Here is an 18,858-nt window from a genome sequence, read left to right as displayed (position 1 = left end):
CATCAAACCCAGGAGTGCAGACAACTTACCACTCCAGCAACCCAGAGCCCTGGGGGCTGGGAGCCCTGGAGTGATACCAGACGTGTGTGGAAAGAACACTCTGGATAAGTGCCAACTCCCCCTCCCCTTCCCCTTCAAACAGGAGAGGTGGGCAGCTTGGCAGGGGACAAGAAGGTGACCTATCAATGCTGGCAAAAAAACCCACTTTCTAGACCTGGAGGAGATATTCAGGGGTCATACTTCCCACAGACAAGGCAATGGACATTGTTTTTGCTTCCTTTTAATGTAAACGGAATACACAAACACATTAAAAACTCCCCAACAGGACACAAGAGAACACACACAGATTTATATATAGGTATTTACAGACCCCTGCAAACCAAAAAAAAAAAAGTAAATGGCACCTCTGGTTAAGGGAAGCTTCTCTTCCTACCCCAACCTTGTCCAAAAAAGTACTGAGGCAGCTGCAGGAGCCTTTGCAATTGCTTCTGGATGAAACTTAGCAGAAGGCTGGAATGACATAAGAAACCCCCCAAAGCAAAACCAAGATTCTGACTTTCTGGTCCTGGCTCTCACCCTAAGCCCTGGCCGTGGCAAGCTGACATGCCAAGGATTTGCATGTCTCAGGAAGAGTCAGCATGACCCCTGATACTCAGATGTAATGCACTCCCAGTCCACCCAGCTTTTCCCAGCCTTAGGCCAAATGACAAATTAGCTGCAACCAATCATGTCCAAGAGAAGAGCCTGGGGAGGAGTGAAGAAAGAGAGGATCCCAAGCAGAGAGATGACCGCTCCTGAACAGGACACTGGGAATCAACAAAAGGCCAGATCCAGACTGGCCCACCAGCCCACGGCTGGCTCAGGAGGGCACGGTGGGGCTGTGCCGCCACCTGGAGGGCAATGGGAGCACTGCAGCAAGGAACCAGGATAGCCCCTGGGGTACCTTGAGATCACCCCTTCTTTCATTTCCAGTCTCCCACTCTGGAGCCTCACTGCAGCAGCTCTTCCCAGGAAATGGGCTTGGAGAAGACCTCCCTTTCTAACCAGAGGTCATAGTTCATCTGGAAGTCCTCAGGGAGGTCCACGCGCTGGCCCAGGACACTCTGCAGGCAGTTGTCCACAGGTAGAAAGTCGGGGTTGCTGTGGGCCCGGTCGTAGCGCCGGGCGTTGAAGCGCTCGATGTTGGCACGGAGGGCACACTCCTCTGCCTGGAAGTCCCAAGGCCGGGCATCAAGATCTGGGACAAAGCAGGAAGACATGGTTAGGAGCCAAGCCCTTGTGGCAGCTCCCCTTGGGTGGACTGCAGCTCAGGGCCAGGCTGGCCTGCGCCTGGAATGTTGACTGTCAACTGGGAGCAAGAACCCCCCAAGCCCCATCCTCAGGAAGACTGACAGGACTTCTTTCCTAGATACAAAGGAAAGTCAGGTCAAAGGGGAAAAGCCAGATCTATGGAGAAACAGGCTACACTGCAGTTTACATGGAGCCGGTGAAGAAAAGCCACAGGGACAACATGCTTCCCTGAAAGTCACGGTCTCCCTGGTTCTCTGGTTCTCAGAGCAGGAACCTGCAGATTCCTGTGTTTGCTCATTCTCTCAATGCCCTGACCAGGTGCTGTGGGCCACCTTGACTCCACATAAACTCACAGGGTGCTGGGAGTGCAGACGCAGCCCCGTGGCCCTGGTGCTGGGGCCAGGAACTGTGAGGGTGAGGCAGCATGCTCAGGGAGCCCCGGGAAGACCCACACTGCCCGGGAAGCCAAGGTGGCTGCCGGGGGTGGGGGAAGACGAGGAACACATGCGAATACAGAACAGTTTGAGGGGGTAGGGGAGGCATCCTGCCGGGAGAAGGAACAAAAGTGGGGGACAATGTGGCCAATATGCACTGAGCGCCCCATATGCCCAGAGCCCTGGGTGTGACAAAGGCTGGGCTGAGGACAGGAAGGGACGATGTGTGGGCCTTAAATGCTTTAAGGGTTTGGTTCTAATTCTAAGGGAAATCAGAAGGTAATGAAGGATTTTACTCAGGGAGGTACCACCAGCAGCTCTGCATTTTAAAAAGATGACTAGGGCAAAGTCTGAAGCCCTGACGGAGAGAAAGCAACTGGAGGCAGTGAAGCCATCAGGAGCTGCGAGAATGCTGAACCAAGGCAATTGCGGGGGGAAGGAGAAAGGATGAGAGGACAGAAAAAGTCTTGTGACAATTTCTGGAAAAGCAATGACTTCAAGGGGAGGCACCAAGAGGAATGAGGGGTGATCACAGACGCCAAGCCTGGGCAGCTTCTCCAAGTCCTTCCCAGAGCTCCCATCCTGATGCTACAAAAGCAGAAGCTGGGCTCTTCCAGGTTCCTCAGAGGGAAGCTTAGAGCAGAGAGAGAAAGCTGTCACCTCGTCCCCTCCACCTCCAGCCGCCTGGCACGGAGCCTCACCGTTGCCGTAAGCCCAGTCGTCGTTCAGCCGATGCCGCACCTTCTGGTAGATGGCGGACATTGTCTTCATGTTGCTCTTTCGCCACTGCCGCCCCAGATACTTGGTCTGCACCTTAAGCAGCTTCAGCACATAGAGCTGCATCATGGCCTGTTTCACCTTCAGGGCCCGCTTCAAGATGGGGGCTGACTTGAACACCACCAGCATCTGGGAAGGGGCACAAGGGAGGCCCACGCTGAGGGCAGACACAAATGCTGGCACTGCCACCCTGCTGCAACCCCTTTTGGGGTTATGAGCAGAGTCACCAGCTGTCGCAGTTTTCCCCAGACAGAGGAGTTTCCTGGGACAGGGCGCTTCCACTGCTAAACCCAGGACAGTCCTAGTCAAATCTAGATGGTTGGTCACTCTAATTACAGGTCACTCTGGGATCTGAAGAAAGCTATGAATACCCTCACCAGAAATATCCCTATGTACATATACGTACAATTTCAGAGAATTCATGGGCCACCCCACCCCAAAGACTCAGGGTTAAGCAGCCTTGCAGAACCCTGGCTTGTTACCAGTGGAAATTAAGAGGATACAGATAATTCCTTCTGCACATGTGGATTTGTTTCAGTGGATGACTGAGCTGCTTCCAGCTTCCAGTTCAACTCATCAAGGAACCAGGGATCAGCCCTTAAAATGCAAGGATGTAGCTACAGGAAAGTGAGGTGAGAAGGATGCGGCTATAGCAGCAAGCTCCCCACATGAAGGGGACAGGATAGCATGCGGTGCTCTGCTTTGAGCTCCAGGTGTCACACCTGCTGACTGCGCTGACTCACCATCGTCCTTGAATGCTTCCATTTTGTCAGCTTGTTCAAGATCCGAAGCAGATTGATACAAGAAAAGAGGTTCCTCCAGCAAAACTGGTTATTGTCACCTGCTTCCTGCAGGGAAAACCCAAGAACAACCATCACCTGCACAGCTGCAGGTGCTCAGCAGTTTCAGAGGCCCTCACATGTATCATCTCAGCACTGCTGGGTCTCTCCATGCCTGGACCAGCAACCCTCTCCTCTCCTCTTCTCGGCCCAGGGGGATCTCCATCCCAGAAGCTGGCAGAGGGCAGAGGGCGCTCCCTAGAATTTTCTTGCAGGGAACATGGAGCATGATATTGGGGGCTGTGGCTTCAGGCCCCACTACCTGGGGCACCCAGGCTCCCTCAGAGCTGTGGCCCCAAAGAATTACAGAGTGGGCAGAGGGAAACAACTCGAGCAGGTGAGCTCTGGGTCAGACGCAGCCCGAAGACCACATTCCTAGGTTTAGAAAAAATCCCTAAACCAAATCTTTCTGTTCTGCAAGGTCCCTCCCTCAACCCTTCTCTGCGATTACAGTGCTTTAAATGCCAAGCACTTGACAGTGACTTCACCTGTGAAGACACCTCTATTGCTGTGTGGGTCGGGGCAGGCTCTCCACCACCAATTCTCATGCCAAAGGGACTACCAGGGAAGAGCCTAGCTACTCACCAGACTCTCGGCAGTCAGCTCTGGCAGCTCATGCACCACACAGTGAGGGTAGTCCAGGACAGAGATGCTGCAGAGGGCAAGAGAACCCAGGTGCCCACCATGAGCAACAGCTGGCTCCTGCCTTTCTGCCTCACTTGTTGGAGCAGAAAAAGGAATCTACCTTGTCTGCACTACCCTGGTTTCCCCAGCTATAAGTCAGCGAAATACCTGCTACAACAGAACTTGTGAGGTTCCTCTGTAGCCAGAGACAAGCTTGTAATCTTGTGAGGGATAGAGACGCTGCTTCCCTCACAGCAATAAATCTGGGGCTGGAGAGGGAGATTTCTCAAGGCACTTAATTTATGCCAAGCCCCTCCTGGAGACTGTGTCTGGCTAACAGCTCAGCCCATGGTGTATCACACTGATGAGCGGTCACTGTCAAGTACAGCTGGCCCCAGGTGAGGGGGTGGAGGGTAAGAGTCAGCAGACAAGGCATTATATACAGTGCACATGGCCAAGCTCCTCTGAGAGAGCAGGCAGCCCCACCAGTCTCCTCCTTGGAAAAAAAAAAGAGAGAGAGAAAGAAAAAAAAGAAAGGAAAGGGAAAAAAAAGCACAGGACAGTGAGGGCAGCACGGCAGTACTGGAGCCCAGGATGAGCCCCCTTCCACCCAGGCACAGACAGATGAGTCACTTGTCACTAATAGCTAGACTCAGTTTGACAAACTGGCATCCTCCACAGGCAGAGACTGTGCGTCATTCATCTCTGTGTCCTGACACTTGGCTTGTGGGTGCTGAATGCGCTCAGTGGGAGAGGCCAGCTGGGAGCCCAGCCATCTGGCCAAACCCACCCCTTCCTGATCCCTGGTCCTTATCACCTGTTCTTGGCAGTGATGTAGGACATGATGTTTTGATTGAAGAACTTGAGGATCAAAGGGATGCAGTTGGCAAACACCAGGTGCTGGGCCATGTATTCAAACTGAAACCAACAAGAAAAAAAATCAGCATGCCCCTTGGGATGCACCCTCCTTCCTCCAGTGATAAAAAGACCTTGGCTGGAGGACTGTGTCTTAGAACATTCAGGCAGAGCTCAAGGGGGTTTGAAGGCCAAGGCCTCTGTTCCTTGGGGCTGGAGGAGCAGCCCTGCCTGAGGCCCTGGCCCAGCGGGCAGGAGGAAGATGCTGCAGGTACCTGGTAGACGTGGTTCAACTTAAAGTGCTTGAGCAGCAGCAGCAGGACGGCAGAAATGGCCTTAACAATGACCTCTTTGTGGCGGTTCACATCCACTCCCAGCTTCATACTCTGCAACACTGTGGTGCTGGAAGCACAATCCCCCGGGTGAGCCAGCGGCATGTGCAGCAGCCCTCTCAGGGTGCTCCCAGGAGAGATAGGGCTCCTGAGCCTTCTCTGGGCAAAGCACCCACCTCACCACCCACCCTACGGACATCTCAGAGGTTAGGCCAGGCTCCTCCCACCCACATCCCAAGCAATCCAGCTCAGCACAATTTATTTCTTCCTTGTGATGCCCCAAACACATTCTGGGCCTACTTCCCTGCTTTTCCTCCAAAAATGAACTTCTCATTTCAAGATCTCCCCTAAGCTTCTGCCACCATATGAACTTGTGTTCCTCAAAGTATATTCTATAGACTCTCAGTGTATTGAGATGTTTCATATTAAGGGGAAAAAGGGTTTTGGAGTCATATAAATTTAGGAAGCATTGAGTTAAATCAGTTTCTTAATTTAGGAGTTCTTACTATAAATCTTTCTAAGAGGAGATACAATTTGACTCTGGAATCCTCTTTCCAAGGACTATCACAATGGCCTGGTGCTCTATGATACTCCCTTTGGTGTTAAGCCAATCCCTGCCTCCTCCCTCACTTGGCTATCATCGCCAGACTCCAGGGGCCCAGCCACCAGGGAGCTGGGCTCAGAGCTAGGTGGTAATGCCAGACTGATAAGAGATTGGGTCAAGGCCCAGGTCTTTCTCAAAGTAGAACATGATCTTGGTTTGTACTCACATCAAAAAGATGAGGTCAGTGCACCAGGGAGGAAGAACCCCTAAGGATTTCACTATCACCCTGAGACATTCAGAAATATTATGGATGCCAGTTCACCGGCAAATAGGAAAGAATCTACACCCAGCTCAAGTTTGGCTGATTTTTGTCCAGAAGCTAAAACTATACATCCTGGATGTCCCTAACACATAGCTTTTGAGGGAACATTTGGGGAAATGTCAAACACACCCCAATTCATTTTACAGAGGAGCAAATGCCTTTCCCCAGTTCATTCAGGGGTTCACTCAGTGGCAGAGTCTACACTAGAATCCAAGCCAACTAGATTAAGCCATTTCCCTAAGTAGTAAAACTAAATATTTAACCCAGTAAATTTTCCTCCTTCTGAGCCAGGAATACCTTAAACTTAACCTGCAGAGAAGTTAAGCCAAAACAACAACAAAAACAAAACAAAACAAAGAATAGCAACAGCAAAAAAAATCTAGCAAACACTGGGACTGAAAGGAAAACATTTCCCCTTTCCCCTCCACCCTGCCCTGCTCCTTTTCACAGGAACCACACGTACTCTGTACAATACTTGAGACTTGATACTCACGGCATCTCCTCAGGCAGGACGTCTGCTAGGATGTTGATTGAGTCTGTTTTGGCCTTTGAGGTGGGAGCTGCAGCCAGCAGGATCTTCAGCAGCGCGATCTGGGGAGGAGCAGACCACCGAGATAGCACGTATGAGCCCAGGGGCTGAAGTAAGCCCTAAGAGCTGGTCCTTCTGGAGGTGCTCAGGCAGCAGGAGGGGTTTAGGGACACCGGCAGGCACGCTCTCAAGGCCAGTGTAGGGGGGGAGGCTGATCCCATGGCAGGCACCTACTGACAACCCCCCGAAGGGGCCGAGACAGAGCACCCTCAAGGAGGGTACTCAGAGGACGAGCACTCACCATGTACTGCGGCAAGCTGGGGAGCAAGCCTTGGTAGAGGGTTTCTGCAGGGACTTGCTCGACTTCCTCTTCTCCCTTTCAACGCAATGGGCACAATGGGTACAAGCACAAAGCCTGGTCCTGACAACGATCTCATGAGCCAGCTAGCTCGCCAGCTGACTGGAGGAGAATGTCTGAGTGTGGATGCCAGTGATGATGTTGGTAATGATGGCAAACGACTAAGACAACATGCCTGGCACTTGTAAAAACTCATTTAATCCTTACCACAATTCTACGAAGAAGGTTCCAGTCATTCCCATTGAGCAGGCAAGGAAATGAAAGCAGAAAGAGATCCAGGCCCTCATATAGGTCACCGCCCACCAAGTGGTGGAGCTGGGATTCAGAGGCAGGTGGCTGGCTCAGAGTCCTGCTCTTTAGCCCTGCACCTGACACACGCTGCCCCTGCAGCGGGAGCTAGACTGGGAGCTTTTTGAAGGTAGTCCTGGGGCACTTTGTGAGATCCTGTGGGCTGAGGAAGGCCGCCAACTCACCCCCGAGAGAGGAGAGCGAAGGTACTCCTCCTCCATCTGCGCCTGCACCTCTGCGATTGACGTGTACTTGTGCTGGAGAGAGAGGGAGAGAGGCGCTGGAGAAAGCATCCTTCATTCTCCTGCCAGACACCCACACCTGGCAAAGTCCCCACACAATTTCCTTGAAACACCACCTACTCAGAGAGGACTAAGTCACCACACAGATCCTGAACTAAAGTCCCAAACCCAAAATACTTTCCTATGTGGGCACCCACCTCTTAAAACCAGTGTAAAAAACCACACACACGGATTAGGAAAAAAGCAAATTAAAGGAGAGAAAGGGGCTTTCAGAGAGCTACAGTGACAGGAGAAAAACTTATAAGCAGAATCAAGCAGTCAAGTACTCAGAATCAGGTATTCAAAAAGCCTAGCTGCACAAGGCCCACTTAGTCCTACAAATTTCAAAAATATATTTCAAAAACATTAACACTCCAGACATGCTGTTAGAGGAGACACCTCTTCTCCGCTCGTGATGGTCCCTCCCATGTGGAGGGACATCCAAGTACAAAACACTCCCAACCTCTCCCTGCCCCTTCCCACTCTCTCCTCCCCCTCGCTGACTGGTGACTGTGGGAGCAGGAACGGGACATCCGGCCCAGTCTCTCTCTCTCTTCTCTCTTAAGGAAAAAGAAAAGCCTGTGCCTTCTTCTGCTCCTTGACCAGGCTTAGCAGGGTCCCAGCACTGCCTGGGTCTGGGTAGGTGAGTCTGCCTAATTCTGAAGTAAGCTATCAGGACACCTGTTGCTGCTGTGTTCTTATGCCCCATTCTCCAACCACTATATGGGCAATAAAGCTGACATTTCAACCTCCATCTGCCTACTCCTCTAACTCAGTTGCCTTAGAACTTGGGCAAGGAAACGGGAGGCTATTTACTAGGCTCCTTAAAACTCCGATTGGCAGGTAATGTAATCTTTAATGAACCCCCAGTAAGTACCCCACAAAAGCTCAGCTAAAGTAAGTAAAACGTATAAAGAACTGTTTTAAAGGGTACTGCCAGTCTGCCTATTCCTCCACTCTAGCTTCCTTCAGGCAGGCAACAGTCTAAAAAGGCTTCTCCCAAAGGGCTGCTCTCACTTTACTCCCTGGGGACCAAACTAGGCCCAAAGCTCACCCAGAGCCACCTACCTGTTTCAGAGTCTTGATGCTTTCGTGGATTGGCCTGGGCAGCCCCACCACGGTGTTGGTGTCACTGGAGAACAACAATGGCCCTGTGTTAAGCCTGGGTCCCCAAACACCAAAGGCCGGGAGAGTGAACTTCCTGCTCCCTTTCTTCAAAAGGAACTCAGATCACACTCACCTGCCTAGAGTGTACCCTATGAACTTGCTGCGGCTGGACTCAAGGAACATCTCAATGTCTTTCTCTCTGCCAAAGGAACAGAGTGCGGCTTTCTTAAATGTTATTTCAAGGTCTCATGGTTAATAAAACATAGCCTGTCCAGAAATTGTAAAGCCAGAAGAGAAAGGTCTCCCACAATTGTTTTTTTTTTTTTTTGAAAGGAAGAAAAAGAACTGAAATCTTCAGGCTACTCTTCATAATGTTGTTGGATCAATAATCTGAAAATATCTGTAAACAGTTTACCCAAAAACTTAAGGTGACACATAAAGCTTAAAAGCTTACTCTATTCAGATATTAATAACAAGTTTGTCAAAAGAATTTCTCAAATATTTAACACTTTTACAATTAGAGCTATAAGCTACTGATTTTTTTCATATGAGTCATATTTTCCTGTCTCAAATAATCAGCCTATCTTGCATTTTCTGATGACCTGCTCTGTATTCCCAACACAGATCAAGAAAATGACTTCTCCAACCTTTCATATGTTCACCTATTTCTTAACTTGGTCCCCTTTCAAACAGATACAATTTCTGTACATCCAGGTACCTTCACATCCACTGATTCACACATGTACCTCAAACATCTTAATTACGGTTCTCAAGAAATTCTTCTGTAATCTATCATTTTCTTTTAATAACTATACACAACCCCAGGGTGAGTGGAGATGGATTTGCTTCAATAACCTTGTTTTAATGTTTTCGTATTTCCCCTTCACTAGCATCACGTCTAACCAAGAACTAACCCACACTACTGACTCAAGAGCCACACAAGGGCCTCTCTGTGCAAGGCCAGCACCCCGACATCCGCGGGCCAGCACTGGACACTTTAAGAGAGGCTCATCCCAGAGCCAAGGTCAGCCTGGCCCTACACAGGACCTCACGTGGTGACTCAGGCCAGGTCCCAGGCCTAGGGGTGTGAGGGCTCTGGTTTTAGGAGCTAAGAGCGTTTGGGAGGTCAGAGACTCACCTGACCTTGGGAGCCCATGGGAGCCCCTTTGGGCAGGTAAGCCTCTCGGTCTGGGGGTGCTGCAGTGGGGGAGGCATCACCTCATCCCGCTCAAGGGGGAACGTCTCCCCCTCCAGACTGTTGTCGTCATCATTCTCCTCTTCCTCTTCTCGAGGGTCATCAGCCTTGTAGGGATCCCGCTCGTTGAAGGCATCCAAGTTGTCCTGCTTTATCAGAGCCTGAGAGCAGAAGGAAGGGAGATCAGACCCCAAGAGCCAACTGATGAACCAGGAAGGGGGCAAGGAGGCTAGAGAAGCGATCACACAGAAAGGTGGCAGGAAGAGAGCCAGGAGCAGCGGAAAAACCAGAAAGGAAGTCAAGGATGGGCCCAAGTGACACATCAGTTCTTACCCAAGTCCCTCCAAAGTGTCACATCCCAAGTACCCACTACAAACTGGGCCCTGGGCTGGGCACAGTGTCCCTGTCCTAAAGGCATTCATTCTGCCTTGCTGATCAGAGGGGACTTCCAACAACATCACTTGTCCAGGGACCATGCCACCACACACGTGCACCTTAGAACCCTCAGGAGTTGTAAGAACCTTGCTGCCCTCACCTTGTGCTCCCGACGGCCCCGCTTCTGCTGCTGCTCGATCAGGTCGGAGGCAGAGGCTGGTGGAGAGGCAGCCCTCATGTTGCGGATCACTTTGATGCTGTCCTCAGGCAGCGGGGGGAGGCCCAGGATGGCGCGCTTCTCGGCCTTCATGCTCTGCAGCTCCTCAAAGCCGCCCAGCGTGCACTGCATCACAGACGGGTGCAGAACCGGGGTAAGCAGGTCCCTGTCTGTGACAGGCTCCAAAGCATTCATGACACCATGACCAACATCTTTGCAGAGACCTACACAACCTTTGAACAAGGGGACTAAATCCACCCACAGGAGACTCGAGCGACATCAGCACGGGAGAGGAGGAAAGGGAGCAAGGAGGGGAGACACACAGGCTGGCTGAGCCCTAGCGCACAGACACACTTAGCTCTGTATGTACGGCAAACTCTTCAAGAAAAAAAAGGCCTGTGTATAGCACAGGGTAATATATATAAGATCTTGTGGTAGCTCACAGCGAAAAAAAAATTTGACAATGAATGTGTCTGTTCATGTGTAACTGAAAAATTGTGCTCTACCCTGGAATTTGACACAACATTATAAAATGACTATAACTCAATTAAAAAATGTAAAAAAAAATTAAAAAAAAAAAGGCCTGGAATGCTTGACGCTTCAAGTACCTAAAAAAGTAGGTGACACACAAATACTTCAAAAGCTGTACATGTCAGTCTTTCAAAGTCAAATTGTTGGATGCTCAAATTTAAAAACAAAACCAAAAAACTTTCCTTTAAATATCACCCTAGAAGCAAAATCCCAGTAGGGTTCAGCAATTTTAGGCTGCTTAGTTCACTGTTTCTGAGCAATTCAGCTTTCCTCTCTGGCTTCAGTGAGGCTTCGTGAGAAACCAACAGGCTATCTGGCCAAGATCAAACATGTAGACCACTCTAAAGAGGGCCTAACCTCACTGAGCCCTGGCTCTGCAGAGCTGGCCCATTCTGAAAGGGAAGGCGAGTCCTAGGGAGAGAGCAGGAGTCCAGACTCCAGCTCCACTTTCTTCCCAGGTCGCTCCTCCTGGAGGGGAAGGGCTCCTGGTTTGGCCAAGGGCGCTGGTCAGCCTGCTCTCCCAGACCCAGCCCTTCTCTACCTAGAAAAAGAGTCAGGTTTCACAGTAGACCCTGAGGGAAATGCAGGCTCAGGACTCATTCTTGCCTCTTTCAAAGGACTTCTGACTAAGGGGCCCCAATTACATCAGCTCTAATCCCACCTCAAATCACTTCACAAACTCCAGGTCCAGGAGTAGCTGTCTGGGAGAAGGTTTTCTATGACTGCAGAAAACAGCTTCCAGGAATCAGGGAGCCAACAGTCTATTCTGACTCAAAGGCCAAGTCCTCTTTGGCTGCAGTGAGCCAAAAGTGACACTTTTTTGTCACTTCCTTTCAGGAAGCTTCTCTTAGAATGTTTTTTAAACCAAAGCAGTTATGTATCCATATAATTCAATATTCAAAAGAATATACAGTGAGAAGTCTCCCTCCTGCCCCTACACGGAAGTGCTCACCAGTACTGTCTTCCAGAGCAGCAAGAGAACTTTCTTCATGGGGAAGTGAGGGGCATGGCCGCTGCAAAATTTGGTCACCATCCCAAACAGCATGATGGCAAATGGCTCATTGTTGTACAGCGGGGAACCTGGAGGCGGCCGAAAGGTGTCAGGATCACAGGCAGGAACAGGACCCTCCCAAAGCCTCCCAGTCTCAACTCCCAGGCAGGGCCTCGAGTCAGGGTCCCCAGAGTCCTACCCAGCTCGGCCCTGAAGGTCTGTCGCATGGTCCTCCACTCGGCCTTATCACCCTCACACTCCTGATGAACAGTCTCCACAATCAGGTACATGATGTTGAGCAAGACCCTGGACACAAGAGCCAGCTCATAACAGAACAGGATGGGGGATCAAGGGAGCACCCCTGGTTTCCTCACATCCCTGCTTACGTGAGAAAAGCCTGTGCACAAAGGCTGAGTGCTGGGGGAGGGCTACAAAATAGTCAAAACTGAAAACAGAGTCCCACAGAGCACCTTGTGGTGCTTCCTTCTCTGTCTGTGGTGTAAAGGTTGGGACCAGATTGTCTTCTACTTTGTGTTTCTAGGGTCAAGCAAAGCGCTTACTCAAAGCGGGTGCTTAATAAATGGCTGCTGAATGGGGGGATACGAACAGGAACGGCCAAAAGCACTTACTACCCTAAGCCTCCCAGAATGAGAACAACACAGAGGCAGGAATGAGCCGTGGAAGCGGGTGTCAGATCAGAAAAAGCAGAGGATGGTCAGGGTGAGAACAAGGAAGTGATGGAGTAGAAATCAGCAGGAGCAGGGCAATGGCCAGGGACCCTAACTACAGTGTGGGGAACACCATGGACATCTAGTCTGAAAACTTCCATATTCACAAAAAGAGACAGATTCTAATTCTCACAACAATGGGAAGCTGATCTTGTTGTTTAGCAGTCGCTATCACTTCCGGTGCAGCCAGGAAACACCAGGAATTGTCAGGACTAGCCCTATGTAGACAGGGGCCAAGCTGTGCACAAAAACATGGGAGCACAAGAAGCCACATCATGTGTTTCATCCGGATGCAAAATGCTACAGCACCAGATTTCTTGGCAGCAGTGTGGGCACGAGGCCTCACCTCACTGTGGCTCTGTTAAGTGGCTTCACCCTGGATTTCCTTGGGAGTCTCAACCCAGGGTCCTACCTAGGGGAGAGCCCTCAGTAGGGCCTACTGATCACACACCAGGCACATGGCACCTGCAGATTATAGTGTGTGCAGATTAGGGTGTGAAGGAACACACACACAGCGAGGAAACCCAAAGGCATCCTCCCATGCCCTGCTCTGATCTTGTTCTCTGGCTAGAGCTCAGGGAGCCCAGGCTTGCCGCTCGCCTCACCTGAGGTCGGTGCTGTCAGCCAGGGAGATGGCTGGCTTCCTCACTGCGCTGCTGCAGGCGGCACTGTTGCTGCAGGAGAGATGTGAGAGTCAGTGCCTTCCCCCAGGAAGGAAGAGAAGTGGTTCCCCTGACAAAGTGCTGCCCAACAGGGGAATTAAACACTATGCTCTGTACCCAGACTGCACAAAAGCCCACAGGACTCAGTGGGTAAGGACTCAGGCCCCAGACCAGACAGCCAAGGTTTGAATCTTGGTTCTAACACTTAATAGTTACGTGCCCTTGGGCAAGACACTCAACTTCTCTGTCACTCAAGACACTCAATCTTCTCTGCTTCCTCATCTGTAATATGGAGATGGTACTAGCACGTCCGTCATTAACATAACTTAGTATGTGTAATGTCCTTAGAACAATGCCTGGGGCATATAAGCATCTCATGAGGGCTTTTATAATTGATGGTGTTTTCCTCAGATCAGCAGCAGCTGACCTGCCCACCAAGCAAGAGACTAACGGAGACACAGGCTAGAGCAGGCTTTGTTTGAGCCCATGTGTCAGACTTGTGCCTGGCTTCCTGCTGAGGGGAAACCTGCAGAGCAAACACAATGGAGTCTGCAGGTTCAAAAGAGAGTTCAAAACAAGAGGCTTCCTTCTGAGGGGCACTGTAGGCCTGGGCAGGACCTGCACTGTCTGGAGAGATCTCCGGTGTTAGTGAGCTGCAAGACCCCTCATTAGTCTTCAAGGTTTGGGTGAGCATCTCCCCTGTTATTCCACCTGGCTGGTCAGAACAGAGCCTGGGACCAGCCCCTCAGCCCCATGTGGCCCATATAACCCTCTCAAAACCAGTTAGTTCTGCCAGCTCTGTCCCTCTGCCCCTGGCCTCCCTCTCTCCACTCAAGTTCCTCAGAAGAACTCACTCTATTTCCATATTCAGAAGCTCCACCAGAGCGTTGAATGTGCCAACCTCCAGGAGCAGAAAGATGTTGTAGCGCATCCAGGACTGCACCTCCGCCTCTGAGCTACACTCCCCGAAGGTGCCTGCAAACACAGGGCACAGCTCACTAAGTCCCTGCCCGTATCTGACTAGGCAACATCACTGAAGGGGGTACCAGGGTGTCCACTCAGTACCTTGGGCAACGTAGAGAATTGCTCGAGCCACCTTCAGCCTCCTCTCCCTGGCAGTGACCTCCAAGCCATCTAGGAGCCTCATGGCATGGGTGCGGTGCTGGTTGGTGTCCAGCTCGGTCCACTTCTTATCTGTCACTGCCGAGTGAGAAACCATTTATACTGGAGCCTGGAAACATCCTCACAGTGGAATGGACACCATGTTAACCCATAAAATTCAGGACTGCCACAGGACCAGAACACTCAGGAAGATAAATTACTCTCTATGTACGGGATGAGGTCACACTGTTCTATGAATCTGAATTTCCAGACTGAAACAAAGCTACTTTGGGTGCAATTTTAATCACGTGGTTTTTCCCCCCAATACTCACATTCTGAAAAGCCACCACCAGAGTACCTACAAGCCCACTCTAAATGTCACAACTGGCCTTGAATAGTCATGGTTCAGCAGGATTCTCAGGTCTCTCCAGGATGACTTAGGTCATTCAGCTGACTAAGAGAAGCCCTGCAGCTCTCATGATGCAAAGGGAAAGGAGCCAAGAAGTGGGGGAAATCATCTCACCATGGAACCGGAAGTCCTCCTCAAAGCATTTTCGATTCATCAGGAATTCTGGTCCTTCCGTGTAGCTGTAAAGCTCTGTTAAGAACAAAGTCTCATCATCTCCAGGTCCATGTCCCACAGCAGGTGTCACATGAAGCAGAGAGGGGAAGGTGTTTGCTTCTAGGCTGTCCCTGAGTTGCAGTGACCCCTGGACTACACTATCTAATTACTGAGGGGGTCTTAGTGCCCTGATGTGCACAAAGGAGAGAATGCTGACTTCCCCTGTAGCTGATAGCCAGAATGCCAGCTAGGCACAAACCCGGGCATTTCCAGTCCGACGCACATCGAGCCCACCATGCCATGCCAAAGGCTGCCCGCCACCATGAACATGTGTCTCTCAAGCGGCCCGAGAATAGGCCTTGTACTGTGGAGGCTAGAGAAGCAGCTCAGGCTGACTTCATATTACACGTGAGCAGCAGTAGCAGCGACAAATGTGCACAGATGCAAGCACACCTCCTGGCATTCCTCATGACCCCCTGTTCCAGGAAAGACCACTGTCAGGGGGATTGTGTATGGCCAAGGAATATCAGTGTCCACGCTGGGACTGGGCCACAGCCAAGTGAGCTGACCACACAGAGGTGCTTCATAAAAGTCAAGGACAAGCCAAAGTTATGAGATACACAGGGCTTGACTCCAATAATGAACATGTTTTATATATACATATCACTACTAGGACTAACTGGGGGGGGGGGGGATGAACTCCAAAACGACATTCACTCTTAATTTTATTAAAGACCAATAAGGAAAAAGGTATTCCCAAATAATAGGAAGGCTGTGCTTTACCCGAGAGCTCGGCAGCCCACTTGTCCGTGTCAGCATACTCAAACTCGAGGTCTGGAGACTCTGAATAGCCCTGTTGAGGACAGGAGAGTTATGCAAAAGATAACTGTGAGTGTTTTCCAAAGGGACAAACACATATGTTTCCAGAGACACTGTTGTGTTATGGGACGTCATTGTCTTCACTTTTCTGATGTTTTGTCACAATATTTTTTCTCCTGGGGGAGCTCAAGTCTGCCTAATAAGCCCTCTCAGGGTATCTTGCACTATTCCTTCAGAGCACTTATCATAATTCATAATTATATATGCACACATGTATTTATTTAGTGTCTGCCTCTTCCCCATGAGACTGTTAAGTTCCCTGAGAGTGAACATTTGCTCACCAATGATTTCACAATGCCCAACACACTAATTGGCATGAATGGCTGAATGAATGAATAGTTTAGACTCAAATACTTGTTGGATGAATGAACACTAAAGCTTCTCTGAATTCTGTGCAGTGAAATGACCATTTCATATGGTGCTGAGATTTTGGAAGCCTCATTTCTTTCTGGTTAGAGGGCTATCAAGAGCTCAGGATAAAATGAGTATTGACACCCTCAGCCTTCCCGCCCTCCTCTCAAACTGCAGTGAGAATTACCAGACAGAGAAGGCAGCAGCTGAACAGAAATGGCTTCCCTCCCACACACAAGAGAGAATGACAAAGAGAATCTTTTTACTGCTGGGGATAGGTGATTACTAAGGACACACCATCTTGGAAGCCTTATTCTGGGAAAAGAGAAGAGGTGAAGACAAAGGTAGTCCTCGGGCTTAATTACAATCTGCCTGGGGAGACAAAGACCACCCGCAAAATGATATAATATAGCCACAAACAGCGAATATCACAAAGAACTCTACTCCTTATTCAGAGGTAATAGAGTGACACTTCCATAAGTTACTGAGCTTCAGTTTCTTCATTTATGGAATGAGGATGACAAAAATCTATCCTGAAGGTTTTTTAAGGACTAATCAGTTATGGAGTACACAGTGAGCTCTCATCAAATACATGCCTCCCTGTCCTCCAGGCATTCCTCAGGCTCCCCGCCTACTGATTTCAGCAATGACTCAAAAAAGAGCCGCATCAGTATCTCTTAAGAAAATGGATTTACACAGGTCTCTCAGCTTAACTGTGTTAAATGTGTTAAATAGAAGTGGCCTTCCACGTGTCGCGTCTACATGGAAATTAATGGATAGAAAGTGATATTTAAATGCATCAAAATGCACTTAATAGTCACTTAGGAAAATGTTTATTTTAAAAGTAGAACTCCTCTCATGATGAAGGTGGATTCACCCCTACCATTTTCATAATCCTCCATACTTGAAAAATTAAGAAGTCACCACTGCGGTCCAATCAGTCCACCAAGCAAGGGCTACTAAGAGTAGTTTTGTTGCTTTTTCAAGTAATTCACTTCAAGCTCAAAGTGCATCTGATTGGAACTTGCCAAATTTTGATGTTTTACCAGAGGTCTGCTCTTGCCAACAAAAACAAAAGCTTGAGAGAAGCTGATTTCACGTGTCTAAAGATAGTATCATCACTCTCTGGTATGACCTGGTACGTTATGCCTGGACAAGGAGGAATTCCCTCTCAATAAGCACCTGACTGCTGGTCAGCCTCGGGGTTGTCTCAGATGAAGGAGACCTCACAGTAAGTGCTCTGGGAACTTGCTGATTAAGAAGCCCTAAAACGCTGCGACGTGTGTGTCTTCATTCATGAATTCTACAATGGGAAGCAGTGGGAGTAATTCTTTAACTCGGGGTGAGGTGACGAGGCAGCTCCAGACTACGGTGTCTACGGAACGGGAGGAACAGCTCTAGCAAGAAAAGAGGGACTGCTGGGCCCTAACGCATGTTTAAATGTATATTTCTGATCTTTAACAGTTCAGCATCGGCGCATGGGGCACATCAACACCAGGCACTGTCAAACCATGGCACTGTCAAACCATGGCCTGAATCTGCAGTGGTTAAGGTCAGAGTGGAAAGGGCTGTTTCCTCCCCCCTCCCCTCGCAACCTTGGGAGCGGGTAGTACTATTAGTGCAAATTAGCTCTGTCTTCGAGGTGCCTTTCAACCCTCTCCAGTCCCTTCCCTGCCCACACACGCCGTCCGCCGAGCGCTGCGGAACCCACAGGGCTAGAAGCAAAAGATGATTCGGGGTCAGGGGTGCAGCCTCCCGCCCTCTGGAGCGCACGCAGACCACTGACTCTTCACCCCTTAAGTGGGGCAGGGAGCAGATTCCCCAAGGGCTGGGACCCCAAGGCCGCGCTCACAGCCCAGGCCACAGAGGGGCAAACGAGCGGACACCGGCTCTGGGAGGTTCTGCTGGGCGGCGGAACTCGGGGCGGGGACCCAGCCTTCACGCCTTCGGCCCCGGGATGCCAGCCTTGCTTCCTGCTCCCTTTGGTTTTAAATGACAACCTCCCTGCCGAACCCTCCAGGAAACCCAGCTTGGACCCGAGAGTGGCCCCGGGCTCGGGCCCCCAGCCGCCGCCCGCCTGGTGCTAGCCTCGCCCCCTGAAGCTCCTGACCTCCGAGTCTTTGCGCTGGTTGCGGTTGAACTCTCGGGTTTTTCCCCCAGGCAGGAGGCCCCCGCCGGTCCGCGGTGAGCCAGGTGGAGGCTGTGCGGTTGCCGGCGGCGGAGGTGGCGGCGGCTGGGGCTGCTTGTTGTTCAAGATCAGCGGGCCGGGACCGCCGGCTGCCGGCTCCATCTTGGGTGCTCCACACCCCCGGCTCAATTCACGGACATTGTCTGTGATCCAACTCTCGCGTGACTTCCTCCGGGAACGCTCTCTGGTCGCCATATTAAGTGTGGCGGCAGGTTCCGGAAGCCATCTTGGCTGCCCAACACCTCGCGAGATTACCTCTGTTTGAAATTTTATTTTGTTTGAAATCTCTGTTCTTTCAGTTTCTACTCTGTTTCTGTTCCAGCTTATAGGTCGTTTAGTCTGTGAAACCTCCCTTTGCCCATCAGTTTTAGTGCCCCGCCCCCCCCACCTTCCTTTAAGATCGCTTTGCTCTTGTCACCGTTACAGTCCTGATTCAGAACTTAGTGGGGTATAGTTAGTGGTGAACAAAATGGATCCCAGTCTTCATGGAGTTTACAT

General features: G+C 50.5%; 1 protein-coding gene across 1 annotated transcript; it reads right to left on the bottom strand.

Moving 5' to 3' along the window:
* Nucleotides 1-264: 264 nt before the first annotated feature.
* On the bottom strand, nucleotides 265-18,507 carry STRIP1 (striatin interacting protein 1). Its single transcript, XM_010948271.3, has 21 exons — nucleotides 18,283-18,507; nucleotides 15,726-15,795; nucleotides 14,904-14,978; nucleotides 14,345-14,479; nucleotides 14,134-14,254; nucleotides 13,223-13,291; nucleotides 12,089-12,195; nucleotides 11,851-11,978; nucleotides 10,311-10,493; nucleotides 9,719-9,936; nucleotides 8,714-8,779; nucleotides 8,542-8,605; nucleotides 7,378-7,449; nucleotides 6,848-6,922; nucleotides 6,511-6,608; nucleotides 5,095-5,221; nucleotides 4,782-4,882; nucleotides 3,926-3,992; nucleotides 3,245-3,349; nucleotides 2,426-2,630; nucleotides 265-1,237 (listed from the first exon to the last, which is right to left on the bottom strand). Exons 1-21 carry the CDS (start codon nucleotides 18,460-18,462, stop codon nucleotides 990-992), a joined length of 2,514 nt encoding a protein of 837 aa, XP_010946573.2. The 5' UTR covers nucleotides 18,463-18,507; the 3' UTR covers nucleotides 265-989.
* Nucleotides 18,508-18,858: the final 351 nt, after the last annotated feature.

Source organism: Camelus bactrianus, chromosome 9 (genome assembly GCF_048773025.1).
Source record: "Camelus bactrianus isolate YW-2024 breed Bactrian camel chromosome 9, ASM4877302v1, whole genome shotgun sequence".
Classification (NCBI taxonomy): domain Eukaryota; kingdom Metazoa; phylum Chordata; class Mammalia; order Artiodactyla; family Camelidae; genus Camelus; species Camelus bactrianus.
Note: the sequence above shows the minus strand (reverse complement) of the source record. Positions and strands in the feature narration are given on the sequence as shown.